Raw genomic sequence first — 16145 nt, forward strand, 5'->3', positions numbered from 1 at the left:
TGGGCTGCAATTCCTTTAGCAAACATCCATCTGCTCCAGCACAGGGTCCTCCATGGGCTGCAGCATGAACATCTGCTCCACCATGGGCTGCAGGGAAATACCTCCTCCTCCCCCTCTTACCTTGCTGTTTGCACTGCTGTTCTCACTCTCTTTCTCCCTCTTACTCTGCCTGTGTGGCAATTTTTACCTTCTCTTAAATAAGTTTTTGCAGGGATGCCACCAGTTTTGCTGATTGGCTCAGCTTTGGCCAGCAGTGAGTGTATTTCAGATGTGGCATGTGGCAGCCTTTTCCCACAGAGGTCACCCCTGCAGCCTCCCCACTACCAAAACCTTGACATGTAAACTCAACACACTTGAAAATCCTGGAACATCATAAATAGTGATAGACATCCATATTTAGGCAACTGAATCCCATGGCACAGGGTATGCCATTCACTCTCCAGCTGTCACCTCAGAAAATCAGTCCTTTATATCCTACCTCCTACCTGGCAGCTGATCCAGATACCTCAGAACAGCTGAAATGGCACTGGGCATGTACAGTGGGCCCTACAGTGATACAATAGAATCCACCCCTTTATTTGACAAACTCTTATTTTTTTTTTTAAAAAAAGGTCCTTTAGGTTGTGAGGAGGAATGGAGTGATGCCTGCAAAACAAATGACATTGGACTTACACTTCTATTAAAAACAGAAAGAAGAGTACATAGGTAAGGGAGATAGATAGACAGACAGACAGATAGATTCATAGAGTCATGTAGAAGGTGTTTTTCTGTAGTATCTGAACCAGATTTTTCTCCCTGAGATCTGTTATTTTGAGCAGATGACTATTTGGGTAAACCTGAGAGAAAAGCAGAATGCGGAAAAATGAAGCAAAGTTTACTGTATATATTTAGGGTTATTTTTCAGAACCCAGTGGAAACTTATATTGTGGTGGACAGCAAATGTGTGAACAAGTCAGCTGTGATGGGTTGGCCCCGGACAGCAATAAGCACCCAACAGCCACTCACTCTCACAAGGGCATGATGTTAATGGTATGGAATATCCCTTTGTCCAGTTTGGGTCAGCTGTCCTGGCTGTGTTCCCACCCAGCTTCTTGCTCACTTCCATTAGTGGGGTAAGTTTCAATCCTGAAAATAACAGGCTCCACAAAGCAGCCTAACAGAGAATTTGCTGCTTCCAGACATTCATCCAGATGGACCTCTGCAAGCAGAAAAAAAAAGCAGAGGGGGCCACAACTCGGTAAGGGAAGACAGTGTGTATTGACAGTCTCATAGACTGCCGTGCAGGAGCACTGGGAAACAGGGATGTGAGTCAACACATGACAGCTCTGGACTTGGAGGGAAATGCCCAGTGTGTGACAATTCTCTGCAAAATTTTCTTACCAGTTTGGTCTCACAGCCACCTACGAGCTTTGGCCTCCAGAAGCTCTGACCAAGATACTTCGCATTTATACTGGTGCAACCAGACTAAGGCCAAAACTGTGGCCCAGGCAGTTGGCTGCACATCCTGTGGGGGAAAACAGAACAATCAGGGGGAAAAAAGAAAAAGAAAGATTAGACCTAATCCAGCAAGTGGAAAAAGTAAGAACTCCACACATACACAGAAACTCTCTAAGTTTCTCAAATCCTCAAAATCAGAAAGTTCCCAGTTATCTCTGGAGTACCGTGTCCAGGTCTGGGGCTCCCAGCACAGGAAGGACGTGGAGCTCTTGGAGCGGGTGCAGAGGAGGGCCACGAAGATGATCAGAGGGCTGGAGCACCTCTCCTATGAGGAAAGGTTGAGGGAACTGGGCTTGTTTAGCTTGGAGAAGAGAAGGCTCCGGGAAGACCTCATTGCGGCCTTCCAGTGCTTGAAGGGAGCCTATAAACAGGAGGGGAAGCGACTGTTTACGAGGGTGGATAGTGACAGGACAAGGGGGAATGGTTTTAAACTAAGACAGGGGAGGTTTAGGTTAGAGATTAGGAAAAAGTTTTTCATACAAAGGGTGGTGGCACACTGGAACAGGTTGCCCAGGGAGGTCGTGGATGCCCCATCCCTGGAGGCATTCAAGGCCAGGCTGGATGTGGCTCTGAGCAGCCTGGTTTAGTGATTGGCGGCCCTGCATATGGTGGGGGGGTTGAAACTAGATGATCACTATGGTCCTTTTCAACCCAGGCCATTCTATGATTCTATGATTCTATGATCTCTGCTGATTCCATCCCATGCCCCCCCACGCCCCCTTCCACAAGCGGAGAGGCTCTGTGTCCCGACTACTTTGTTTACTTCCTCTCAGTTCAGCTCAGACTGGAAACCTGGAGCAGAGGGAGGTTCAGCTCACGATAGTTCCCCACTCCTGCCCCTAATCTGCTTACCTCACTGGGCCTTTGTCCCTCAACATCAGCCTTACTGAGCTCCGTATTTCAATGGATTTCTTGTAGTGGAAACAGAAACTGGACACAATACCCCAGGACGCAGACTAGCAAACGGTGCTGAATAGAGAGGAAAGAACACCTCCCTGCATGTAGTGGCTACACTCTTGCTAATACAGCCCAGGATGTGTTTGGCTTTCTTTGCTGCAAGGGCATACTGCTGACCTCTGTTCAACTAGTTGTTCGCTAGGACCCCAAGACACTTTTCTGTAGAGCTGCTTCCTTGAATGTGTGGGCCCTGGGCCCGTAATGTTGCACAGGGTTATTCCAACCTGATCCATTCCTGATGCAAGACTTTTCATTTGTTTTCACTGAATGTCATGTTGTTCCTGTCAGGCCATTTCTCCAGCCTGTCCCTGCCCTGCACTGTACTGACCACACACAGTTTGGTGCTGTTCATAAACTTGCTAGGAGTGCACCCTGTCCATTAATGTGCAGGTCATTGAAGAAGATGTTAAACAGTATTGTTACCATGAGAGATCCCTCTGGAATTGAGCTGGTTATCAGCCACTAGCTGGACTCTGAACTCTATGATCCCAGCAGCCTAGCCAATTTTCCAACAGCCTTATTGTTCACTTAATCCAGCCAATATGTCATCAACCTGATGACAAGGAGACTTTGCAAGACTGTAAAAAGCTGTGGTAAAGTCAGGGTATACAGAATCCACTGCCCTTCTCTTGTCTGAGAAAGCAGTGAGGTTGGACAGGCATGATTTGCTTTTGATGAACCCATACAGGATTGCCCTTCTAAGACAATTTGTTCCATATTCTTCCTAGGTACTCAGGTGAGGCTGACTGGCCTGTAGGTCCCAGAACTCCTGTTCTTCCCCTTCTTGAAGATGGGTGAGATGTCTGACTATTTTTCCAGTCATCAGGAACCTCTCCCAATTGCCATAATCTTTTGAAGATGATAGAATTACTGCCTTGCAGTGGCATCAGCCAACTGCTTTGGCACTCTTGGATGCACTTGGTCCCATGGACTTGTGTAGGTCTAACCAGCCTGCTTGGTTCCTAAGTATGTTCTACTGTGGGTACTGCTTCTCTCATGCGGACTCTGCTGGGAGACTCAGAGATATGGTAGACCTAAGGGAAAACCTTACCAGTTAAAACTGAGCCCAAAAAGTTTGAGACTATGACAGCCTCTTCCACATCCTTTGTCACCGAGTTCCCTGCATCTCTGAGCAGGATGTCCACTCTCCTAAGGGCCTCCTTTTGCTGTCAGTGTGCTTAGAGTTGTCTTTCCTGTTGTTCTTCACCTCCCTTGCAATTTTCAACTCCACCTGAGCTTTGGCTTTTGTAACTCCATTTCTACATGTCTGGGCAACAGCTTTGTATTGCTCTCAAGTAGCCTGTTTCCACTTTTCTGCTTTTGCATACTTCCTTTTTGTGTTTGATCTGGCTAAGGAATTCTATGTCCATCCATGCTGGCCTTCTGTCACACTTCTTTGTATTTCTGCCACTGGACTGGACTTTTCTTGATCTCAGAGCATTGGGTCCTGGAAGATCCACCAGCTAGGTTGGATCCTTTGCCCTCCACAGCAGTTTCTCACAGGATCATGAACAAGGCAAAATCTGTTCTTCTGAAGTCCATGAGCTGTAATTCTGCTGTTTGTCTTGCTCTTTCCTCTCAGGATTGTAAACTCCAACCTCATGATTGCTGTAGCTAAGGCTGCCCTTGACCTTCACATCTTCAACAAGTCCCTCCTTGTTTGTGAGTAGCAGCTCAAAGGGAATGTCTCTCCCAGCTGGTTCCTCAAGCACCTGCATCATGAAATAGGCTTGAGTACATAACATCAACCTCCTGGATTTCTTGCAGACAGCCAAATTGCCTTTCAAGTAGATATTGGAGTTTGTAAAACTGTCCAGGAGTATCAAGATCTGTGACTGTGAGGTGTTCTCTAGCTGCCTAAAGATGGCTTCATCTGCCTCCTTTTCTCGATCCAGTGGATCAACATCACTTGTGCTGACCTGTCATCTGATCCTTACTCATAAGTTCTCTTCCTCAGGACAGATGCACTCAAGCCATTCCTTCGCATCAAATGCAATCCACCATTCTTAGATTCCCACCTTATCTTTCCTGAAATCCTGTATCCACCCATTGCAGGACTCCAAGCTTGAGAATTACCCCATCAGGTCTATAGCATTCTAGAGAGATCATAGTTCTGCAGCTGTGCAGATTTCTTCCTTTCTGCTTCCCATGTTCCATGCATTTCTCTACAGGCATTTGAGATGGCCCTCAAGTCATGCAGCTTTTTCAGGGGAAGTGTGAGAGCCTTCTCTGTCATCCTGTCCCCTAAACACATCTGGTCCACCCCTTGCACCCTGACTTTTCTTCAGCTTACTGTAGCCCTTCCTCAACACACCTCCTTTACAGCCCTCCTTTACAAGTTTGCAAGCCTGTTCACAAATGCAGCTTTGTCCCACATATCCAGATGAATCCTGTATCTTTTCAGTAACCCTTGCCCCTCAGAGAGGGTCTTGCAGTCATAGTAGCAAAAGTCCTGCCTGTGGCACCAGCCATGCAGCAAGTTGCTGACCTGCAGGATGAGTCAATTTCTACCAAACCTTTCCCTTTCACTGGAAGGACTGAAGAACATCCTGTGGGCTCCTATGCCCTTCAGTCTCTCCCACAGGGCTCCATAACTGCACATTATTTGCTCCAGGTTACCCCTGGTAGTGTTGTGGTTTTGTGTGGTGGGTTTGTCTGGTAGCAGGGGAGGGGCTACAGTGATGGTTCCTATACGTAACGGCTAAAAGTTCCCCCAGCTCCATGGTTTTAGTAGCGAGGGAAGGGACTACAGAGATCGCCCCTGTGAGAAACTGCTAGAAGTTTCCCCAGCTCCAAGTCAGACCTGCCTCTGGCCAAGGCCAAGCCCACCAGCACCTCTGCGAATAACATAGTGAAGAGGGGGCACTGCGCATGGAGGGTGGCGCAGCCGCAGGCAGAACCTGGCCCAGCTGGTCCATCTAGCTGCCTGCTTGCCTTCCCAGCCTCTGCTGCACCACCCTGGCCCAGCTGACCCAGGGTACTCCCAGCCCCAGAGCCAGGAGTTCCCCAGGAGCCAGCAAAAGAACCTGCAGTGGAGAGAGGAGAGGGGTTGTGAGAGAGACAACTATGCAGAAACGAAGGTCATTGAAGAGGAAGGAGCTGGAGGAGATGCCCCAGAACAGAGATTCCCCTGTAACCCATGGTGAATATCATCGTGATGCACATTGTCCCTGTGCAGCCCATGAAAAGCAGAGCTCACCTGCAGCTTACTGAGATGAAGCCTGCAGAGGACCCTGTGCTGCAAGGGGCGGCTGTGCCTGAAGGAGGCTGTGACTCCATGGAAGTGACCAGCACCCCACACCAGAGCAGTTAGTGGAGAACTGCGGCCCATGGGAAGGACTCATGTTGGAGTAGTTCGTGAAGGACACTCCCTTGAAAGGGACCCCATGCTGGAGCAGGGAAAGACTGTGAGGAGCCCTCCCCCTGAAGAGGAAGGAGCAGCAGAGACAGCACGTGGTGGACTGACCTCAATCCTCATTCCCCGTTTCCCCGTGCTGGTGGGGAGAAGGTAGAGAAATGGGGAATAAAGCCTCTGGGCCTGGGAAGAAGGGAGGGATGGGTGTGAGGTGCCTTTTTAAGATGCAGTTCTCTTTCTCATTATCTTGCTCTGTTTTTGGTTGTTAATTAATTAAATTGGTTTTTTGTGTTTTCCCGAGTCGAGTCTGTTTCTTGCCTGTGACCGTAAGTGGTGAGTGAACCCTCCCTGTCCTTGCCTCAGTGCACAAGGTGTTTAGCAAAAGACTGTGTGATGGCCTTAAACCATGACATAGTGTTATTGCTGTCCACATGGAAGGGCAGCAATGGGTAATAGTCCAAGGGCCAGACAAGCCATGGCAGTCTCTGCAGCTTCTTTAGTCCTGGCCTCTGATGAGCAACACACCTCCTCCTGAAGTGTGATGTTGGGTTGGCAGCCAGGTGCCTCCCTCCCCTGCAGGAGACAATTTCCATTAACCATCACATGCCTTTCCCCTCTGCTTGGACACCAGGTTCAGGGTCAGCTGGCTCTGGATGCCTCCCCTGACAGGCCCTGTTTGTCCTCACCAGTGCCCAGGCACTATAACTAGTCTGAAGCTGCAGGTTGAGCCTTCCCCTGGTGTCAGAAGCCACAAACCACCTTTCCTCATTTTGACTACGGCCTCCAGATGTCCCATTCTCCTTGCTCCATGCAACTCAGACTTTTTTCACTTCAGACTTTCCATAAACACCAGGACAATCTCCTCTTCCTTCACCCTGACGGCATGCAGCGTGCTCACTTCTTCCTTTTAGCTCCTTCAGTTAGCAAGTCTGAGCTTGGCCAGAACATACCACCCACAGAGGAAGTCACTTCTGTTCCAGTCCCAAGGTGAAGCACCAGACTCTCTCTTCAGCTCAAGACCTAGACAGTACTGTCTTCCTTTTACACTCTGTCTGGACTGGAGCTTCCAGTGTAGCAAGGACAAATGCACCAGTCAGTGCTGGAGAGGGTGTTGTGTGGAGTGCTGCACAACCTTCACTCAGCCCCACTCAGGCTTGAACAGTTGCTAGACCCCCCTGCACCCCTGCTGCACTAATTTCTGAGACAAGTCCTATGTCTCTGCTAGCTAGCTCTATGTTCTTGCCTACCTACACAGCTACTTTCCAAACAACAGCTGAAAAAGCACTTGACATCTTCTCCCACCATTAGAAGTCTCTTGAAGACAGTAAGCAGAGACACTCCCTAATTAGGAAACAGCTAACAGAAGCTGACAATTAGACATGACTGAAGCAAGGCTGCTGAAGTTAACTCTCCCTGCCAACAGCAATCACAAGAAGCTCCCAGCAGGTGATACTTGGAGATGAAGATGAGCACTGGACAAACAGAAGGAAAGGAAGCCTGGAAACTGCTGTGCAAATGGCTAAGTCTCTGCTAGCTGGCTGTTTTTGTGGAACTGTGTAATGATAAAGCTAAAGATTCATGCAGATATTTTGTGACAAACTCAGTGTTTGGATATAGAGTTAAGGATAGTTGGAGACAAGGGTAAGGGTACTTCAGGGGCATATTAGGGCATTTGATTCTTACTTTCCAGCCCAGAGTTGAGATGTTGCTTTGTCTGTCACACCACCCATTCGCAGCACAACGACAATCTGATGAGATGTCTGCTGAGAAGATAAATGCTGAAAGGGGAGTCCAGCCCTAGGCCAACACATTTTGGGAATGCCCAGCTGAGTTTCTCCTTACCTTTGCAGGATGCTGAAAGCTGGGTGAGTGGCTCAGTGTCAGGGTCTTTGTGACCAAGTGTTTCAAGGCAGAACTGGCACTTCTGGACCATCCAAAACTTGGCGGACTTGAACCACACAGGCCTGAAGCCACGCAACCAGAGCAGCTGGCAGGGAACCAGGTTGCAAGAGGGAGAAAACAACATGGAGGAGTCTGGAGGCAAAGAATCTGGGAAAGAGGGAGGGAGATGGGGGTTACACTCATGGATAGGCAAAGGGGTGGTGAGGCCCACAGGATAAGGGGCTGCAGATGGTGAGGAGGCATCAGACCAACAAGTCTCCTTTCCCCCCAGTCCTATCCCCACCATTTCTGGCCTCACCACAGTGCCAGGCATCCTTCTGTTTCATGCGTACTGCCACACTGGATGTGAAGGGTGACATGATCCCCAGGCTGATGCTGGACTTAACTGCGCTGTGCCAGATGTCCTTCTCTGCCCTGCTTGTCCCCTCCCAGGCCAGTTTCCACAACAGGTGCATCATGGCCATGCGGTGCATGGGCATCCTGCAGGGGCAGGGAGTTAGTCCTTGGTTCCACCTCGGGGAGGAACATGGGACACATGGAGTAAAGAGGAGGGGGCAGTGGGACAGTGGTCACCCAGATCCTCTCCCAAGGTCAGAGCAGAGGGGACAAGAGGGGAGCACTGGATGTCCAGATTCTCTTCCCACCTCAGGCTACAGTGGGAAGGATGCAAGTGAAGGACACCTTCTATCCCTCCTCCAGACCTTGCCAATGCCACTCTGCCTCGTGGGCAAGTGTGTTACCCTCTCACCTGTCATCTGCAGATGTGGACAGTGAGAACCTGAGTGTATAATCAAAGGACTGGCTGCCCACGTTGTACTGAAGGGTCACTGCTCCCTCACCCAAATCTGGATCCTGGTGACACAAGGGAGCTCATCTGCAAAGCACGGGCAGCCTGGCCACCTAGATTCCCTCCCTGCCCTACTAAGGTAGTAGATACCCATGGTTGGAGTAGAAGCAGTGGTGTCTCTAGGGGAAAGAAAGGGGTTCACAGGGCCCTGATTGTGGTGTCTCTCAGTCTAGTGGAGTTGAAGGACTCAGTGCTGGGAAGGTGAAAGAGGGAATGGGTTCTTTACCTTCCAGAAAGCCCTGCCCCAGTGCGTATGATTCCCGGATCACTCTCACCTGTCTTTGCCCATGGATCTGGGCATAGATGGAGCTCTGATGTCCCTGGAAGATAAACTCAGGAGCTTTTCTGATCATTGACACCTCCAGGCCAGGTGGGAGGTCCCAATGTAGTGAGATCTCACTTGCCAGAGGTTGCAGAGCCCTGTGCAGACATTTCACTGCCTGGTGAGGGGAAGCAGAGAGCACAGATCACTTGGATTCCTTCCCAGTTCTGGGCAGGAGAGGGCATCTCTGAGTTGGAGTGGATGGTGGTATTTGCATTTCCTTGCATGTCTAGGAGAGCCATGGGAGGTATTGAATAGAGCAGAGGGGTACCTGGGTCATTACCTCGGATGTCATGTCCATCTTAGAGTGGATGCACACACATTCACCTTTGGTCTCCAGGGCCATGGCCTGGGAAAGGTTGAAGCTGTCACAACTGTTAGTAGGAAAACAGAAACACCTGTACAGGAAAAGAGGGGGAGGTTAGAGATGGGACAAAGGTGAGCAGTGCGTAGGATTGGTACAAAGGACAAAGTCTGGAGAGGTCAGAGTGCTACTAATTGTAGAAATGAAACTGACTCAGAGTTTTTCCATTCACTCTGGAGTGAGACATTGCCTGCTGGACAGGGAGATCATGAGAATGGATTTTGGGCCCACAGAGCACACTGAGATATTGCAGGGTGAGGGGAGTGCTGAGAAGTGGAGGGAAACACTGGGGAGGCAGCACGCTAGATGAAGAGTATAGGCAGACTTAGACCTGGGGCAGACTAGGACCTAGGGGAATGTTTGAAGGACTGAGAGTCACGGGGAGGAGAAGGTTGTGAATTAGCATTTTAGGGGACAGGAACAGGGCTCCTCCATTACCGGTGGTGGTCCTGGTAACAGTAGACCTCAGCCATGACAGCTTCCTCTTCACTGGAGATCTTCCTTTGGATGAAGATGAAAAGCTGAGGGGAGAGAGGAGGGGAAACAAAGATTGCCAGGGCTGGGCACCCCCATGGAGAAAAGACATCCTCCTAAAATATAAGAAGCCTTCCCAGTTTCCTCCCTTACCCTTTCGTGCCCACTGGCCTTGAAACAGGAAAAGAGATCGTGTGTCTCCTTTCGTTAACACCAGGACACCTTTTAGCACAAAAGGGTACCCCCCACAAGGAAGATCCACCTTCCCCAAGTGCAGACAAATTCCACGGAAGACTTCCCATGCTGACCACCCCAAAGACAGTGTCACTTTCTGCAGTGAGGATGCCCCCTGCATGCTAACTCCTGGTGCAAACAGCAGCAGAATATCTCACCCTGAGCCCTGAAGTCTGCCTTTACCCATTGTTTACACCCATGCCCCTCCCCATAACCCTTTGTCCCCCAATACCTGGCGGGGGTGCCCATGAAGGAGAAGGAGTGCTGTAGACAGACCTTAGGAGGCCCAACAGGTCACAGCCCCCCAGATCAGGGCAGATGGAGGAGATGCGCCCCACTGCATTGTCCATGCTTTCCTGTGTGTATTCCATGCTCTGCCTGGGGCAGGGCACCAGAGTGTCACGGGGGAGAGAACCTGGCCCATGGCTACCCTCACCTGGCCACTGGCTAGAAAAGCCCTACCTCACTGCTAGAGCTACAGAAGCACCCTGAAAAGAGGACTTACCCTCTCAATCCCCTCAACAGATCCTGCCCCATAACTGCCCTCCCGCAAGAGCTTGTCCTATAGTTTCACTTAGAAAAGTTGTAGTCTGCTTACCCCTTGGCCCTGCCCCATTATCGTCCCAACTCACGGATAGAAGGCTTTGAAAGTGGCCCCAAAACTGTAGACATTGAAGTAACAGCCCAGAGGCAAACTCTTGAGGAGGAAGAGCAGTGTGTTCTGGGGACAGATGGAGGGATGGGTGAAACTCAGATGAGGAAGCTAGGCGGAACATCTGCATATGTGAAGCAGCTTGCCTCTATCCCCACCAGCTGAGCATGACTGGTATGGAAAATACCCCCTGAAGACCTCTTCTGGTGGTACCTGTGCATCCTGGAAAAGGCTGCAGTCCATGAGAAAGAGGAATTCCCCAAGCTGGCCTGGATTGGGCACTGTGTCAGGAATGTTGGGCATCAGTGTCACCATCACCACAGGGTCTCCCAGCAGAGTGCCTGTTGTGTGTGGGGGGAAACAAGGAGGATCTTTCGTTTGGAGCTGTCTTCCCTTCTCTTTACTTTTGTCATCCATGTAGCCCTCATCTCTGATGTATTGCCTGAGAAGCCCCTCAAATCCCCGCAGTCTCCCTGACACTCTCCACCCTCCACGCTCACCAGGTGGGGCTTTGGGATCTCTCCTCTCCACCACAGCACTGAGACGGGGAGACCCTCTGTAATACACCAGCAAGTTCAGATCATCCCACATCCAGGGCGGCAATTTCAAGGAGACCTGAGGACAAGTAGGGCATGGGGAGGAAATAGAACCAAATAAAAGGACTGAGGAGTCCTAAGAGTGACAGCAAGCTGCAGACCCTTCCCTCCTCTCCCACTTTGGGACTGTAGCATCTGCCATACCTCAGCAGAGGTCTGATCTGGAGCCGTGTATTGCAGAGGGGTGCAGCGGCCATTAATTGTTATACGGGACACACCATGGGCTGACTTCAGACGGATGTTGAAGTGCACGTTTTCGGACATCTCAGAAGAGAACCCGCCTGCAGTGAGAAAGAGGTGTGAGAAGGTGAAGGAAGAGACCCTAGGGCAGCAGACAGCTATGGTCTGTCATTGGTAGGGGGGAAATGTGGCATCTGAACTGTACCTCACTGTGGTGCTGAGTGGGTTGTTGGTGGTGTAGACTCACACTGTGGTTTGTATAGGGATCTGTGGGGATATCTTCCTGTGGGATGTGGGGATACGGGGAGATCTGTGGGGTTCCTGACTGTGAGGTGTAAGGGGGAATATTCAGATTCTCTCTCTGAGGCGTGTGGGCAGATATGGAGTGTCCCCCCCCGGAGGGATGCTGAGGAGTGATGTATTCCTCCCTGGGGGATGCACCTGGGGGATGCACCTGGAGGATCACTCACTAGTGTATTTTGTCCTTGGGACCAGCTCATGTGGCCAGCAAAAGTGGGCAGCCCCACAAGGCTGCAGTGGCAGCTCCTGGACATAGCACAGGCTGATGGCCACCTCCCTGTTAGGAGGCAGGGTCCCCAAGAAACAAGTAAACACAGGACCCCAAAGATCCTCCTGGTCCTGCAGGTATCTTAAATTCTCCATGCCTGAAGTGGCTTTGAACAGCTGCTGGGCCTGCCACAGAGGGAGAAAAATGTGTCACTGAGATCTCCACAGGATCTCACCTCCATTCTTCATCCTAATCTGTGGATCACCCCCTCCCACCGCAATCCCAGTACCTCCTCCTTCTCCCAGAGCATTGCTTCAATACAGGTGTCCCCCATGGTCGCAGAGAAAGTGTGTACAACAGTGCCAGAGTCCACAGGAAAGATGAACATGGTCTCCTTAGAGACTTGCTGCATATTGCGGTAAACCAGCTCAGACAACACATCGGCCACACAGTCCTGGATGGTTACATTTACTGTCACAGTTACTAGCTCCACTTCAGGATAGGAAGAAAAGAACCATATCCCCCTCTGGAATAAACCTGAGGAAGACACAACAGCTGTCAGACTCCCTTGTTGCATGTAGGAAACTTTAATTTTGAGGTGTCTGCTTGTAGTGGAAAACAGTTGTGTGTCCAAATCTGCCACAGAAATGCCAGTTGCAGAAGCTGACAAATAGCAATGAAAATGAAGCTGTCAACGTTTCCCTCAGACCACAGTTCCCCATCTCTCTAAGCCCCTTTCTGTCCAGTGCACATGGCAGATGTGCCCTCAGATCGCCTAAATGTGCCATGCTTCATCTTAGTTCAGGCTTACCATGGCATTGAGAGGAATCTGTCTGTCCCCCAGAATGTAGCGTGAGACAATCCCACAACAGAGCTTCATGAAAATGGCAGGAGGTGCCCAGCAGCTCCTCAGACCTTCAGACTGCATCTCAGAGATAGGAGCAGATCCTACCACCTTCTTTGAGACTAATTCTCCAAAGAGATGAGATCGATTTTCAGCTTAAGCAGATATACTACTCTTTTTGGTCTACTGGAAGGGAAGAGGGGACCATACCAAGGGCATTTAGCATGGCATCAAAGGTAGAGTCACAGGAAATTGCCTCATCTCCTTTTCACTGTCAGCAGTGGAGATGTTTCTCACTGTTCTCCCTTTCTGACCTGTCGTCCCTGTAGCGTATGGTTTATTTGAGGCTAACAGTGTGTAGATCTGAATTTGGTTGGAAGATGGCTTTGATGTCCTTTCTTCCTGCTATGACAGCAGCCCATGGAAAGGCAACCTTCTTCATACCTTTGCCCTTGGTTTGAGATGAAGAGCATCTCATATTAGGGCAAGGTCTGGCATCAGTGGTGTGTCAAACCTGAGTATAATGCATTGGAGTATATGTCTTAGTAAATAATGGCATAACACTGTAGTAAGAGTAGAGTGACACTTAGCAAAGGAAGGTATAAGACCTTCATAGGGGTTGTTGTAATGTCTTGGAACAGAAAATTGTGTAGTTCACCTGGATGGGATGATGCAACCCACCAATCAAGCCACGTACCTAGGTATCACAACACAATTCAGTAGGGGGTGATTTAGCACCACAGTAGAGGTGATGAAATATCATAGCACTGAGGAGTGCTGCTCCCCATCCCACAGAAGCAGACTTCTGCATCATCCTCCCACTTTGTGATGGTTTCCCTGGAAAGCCTTCAGCACTATGGGTGAGATGAATCACACTTACAAAAATATATTTTACTATGCCAGTCAGAACAAGTGAAGCCATACCCCTGAGTTCCCCGAATATGGTGAGATGTGCCTCCCTGTCCACAACCCAAGAAATCACTTCCTTCCCACATTGCTCTCCCAGCTAAAATCTTCTTCATTATTCACAGGTGTCACCCTTCTGGCCCCTACTCACCCCTACACATAAACTGTTTGCTCAGGAGGCCACTTTTCCTCATCTTGACTCTTTGGTTGAAGACAGCTTCTGTGTGAGAAAGAGCATGAAGTGAGTTATAAGGACCTTGTGAAAAAAAAGTATTAACGTGTCCCAAGAAACACAGGGTAGGGCAAGGAAAAGGCAAGGAAAACTTGTGCTGTGTTTGGTTGTTACTGATGTGCCTGGAGCGGACACAGGGACATTGGAGCTGAAGCAGCGGCCCTGTGTGGGCTGCAGGAGCAGCAACCAAGGGGGTCCCGGCCAGCGAACGGCGAGTGGGGGAACAGGGCGGCCCGTCCCGGGCACAGCTGAGAGGAGACCTCGGGGAGCCCGGCAGGGATGGGGCAAGAGTGCAGCAACAGCATCTCTGTGCGGCCCGGCCGCCGGCGATAGAGGCGGCGAAGGGCATCACGGAGCCCCGGGACCTCGCCCCCGCCACCCTTCCCTGGGCTGCCGGGAAGAGGAGCCTTCCTTAATTGAGACCCCCTGCAAAGAGCCCGGGGAAGGGGCGGCCCCTCCCCGGCACGGCTCAGCAGGGAGCCTGGGTGGAAGGGAGGAAAGTGCATTGCCCTTCGGCTCTGCTCTTAACACTGCGGAGCTGGCACGGTGAGCCCCTGGCTGGGGCTCTGCAAGGCTCTGGGGCAGTCGGAACCCTAATTCATGGAAATCCGCCCTACTACCCTAGGATTAAAGTGATGACTGTAAACAAAATCGGGGTGCAGGGCGAAAGAACTGTCTCCAAAAGTCTTTCTAACTTTGCAGACGGGAGGATGCGATGCATGATTATGCAGTTCCTTCCTAGGCATGATAATACAACACCAAGAGAGATGGGAGGAGCTGTGAGCTCTTGATGGTCCTGCTCGAGGTGGGGTTTCCAAGAGAATGGCTCTCAGGAACCTCCCTTTTGTTCCCAGGCAAAGAAGCATCTCCCGCCTCCCCCCCCCCCGACTCAGCCCAGCACTAACAGTAGTTATTTTATTCTATGCCAGCGCTTCCCCAGGTAGACTTTCCGAGTTAATGGCCCCTTTTTCTTAATACATGTACATCTCAAACGACTCCACAAGAATCAACATAAATTTTTTGTGTAAATCTGGGATCTGCGCAGAGCAAAGGCAGAGACTGAGAAAAGTGAAAGAAAAAAAAAAAGAAAAGAAGGAAATTAGCAGGTCCAAACCCCACATCAGGGACTTGGGCTTCACTCACCACCAAAAGTAAGGACAGGTGTAATTCTCCTCGCTTTAGTCATACTAGAAAGCACACTCTCTCTCTGGTGGTCTCAGAGACCTTTAGTCAGCCATCCTCTCTGTCAGGTTCTTTAAACTGTACTTGGTTAATCCTCCGGATTCAGAAGGACCCCTTTGTCAGAGGAATTACTGGGGAGATGGCCCCTAATTGATGAAACTGGGAGCTGCTAAATTGACAAAACACTAAAGATAAGATTCTTTCTTCCTTAGTAGAGATCTTGGTTTACCAGCAACTGCTTTTAAGGATCCCAATAAAAGAATCCATGTGCTTGCACATCCATATTCATAAATTTTATATTCTGTCAGGTAAAAGACTGAATTTACAAATATCATGATCTGTGCATGTGCCTCATTTTGAATTTGGACCTTAGCCTGCTATCCTCGACCTTAGAGATCCCAAATGTGTAGGCACCATTTGAACTAAGTGGCCTGGCAGGATGGGGCAGCAGACACACAGAAGCCTCCAAGCCTTTGTCAGGTTATGGCAAGTGTTGTCAGGTTATGGCAAGTGCAGACAGACAAATGCCCGCAAGCACACAGAACAGCTCTGCAATCCTTCCACATGGAGGGAAGGAAGGATAGATGCACCGACAAACGCACTCACCATGGAACAGCAGACTGCAGCAGGAGCAAGGACCAGACCGAGACGGAGGAGGAGGAGGAGGAGGAGGAGGGCAGTGCCTGGCAGGATTCGGGAAAAGAGAATGCTGTGGGATGTAGGGTTGGGAAACAGAGCTGCTGCCAGCCGTGCTTGATGGGATGAGCTAAGGGCACTGGGGATGCTGTCAGCTCCGCCTGATGGGGTGGGTGGGAGGCACTGGGTGTAAGGTTGCTCCAGGTGTCTGGGCAGCTCTGGGACGTCAGCGGAGCCGTGACAAAAGCAGGAGCGATGGGGAACCTGCATGGAGGGTGCTTTTTGGGTCCGGACAGGGGGAAGGGGCACTAACAGAGCCCATGCTGTGGTTTGGCCCCGTCCTGGGGGCTCTGAGCTGGGGATGCTGCTGTGTGGCAGTTGCATCCTGGGGAGCAAACTGCAGCAGTGCTGTATGGGGTGGGGAGAGGAGGAGGGGCTGCCCCATGCGGCCGGCCCC

General features: G+C 50.4%; 1 protein-coding gene across 1 annotated transcript; it reads right to left on the reverse strand.

Annotated features, from left to right (window-relative positions):
* Positions 1-822: 822 nt before the first annotated feature.
* On the reverse strand, positions 823-13832 carry LOC104470431 (von Willebrand factor A domain-containing protein 5A-like). Its single transcript, XM_010085359.1, is given in 18 exon segments — positions 823-836; positions 1100-1198; positions 1381-1504; positions 7617-7858; positions 8010-8191; positions 8460-8563; positions 8834-8998; positions 9164-9278; positions 9683-9765; positions 10185-10208; positions 10210-10330; positions 10585-10673; positions 10818-10945; positions 11105-11219; positions 11345-11464; positions 11822-12073; positions 12178-12425; positions 13790-13832. Coding segments are annotated over 18 exon segments (2268 nt in total).
* Between the last annotated feature and the right edge of the window lie 2313 nt (positions 13833-16145).

This window comes from Pterocles gutturalis, unplaced genomic scaffold, assembly GCF_000699245.1.
Source record: "Pterocles gutturalis isolate BGI_N339 unplaced genomic scaffold, ASM69924v1 scaffold485, whole genome shotgun sequence".
NCBI lineage: Eukaryota > Metazoa > Chordata > Aves > Pterocliformes > Pteroclidae > Pterocles > Pterocles gutturalis.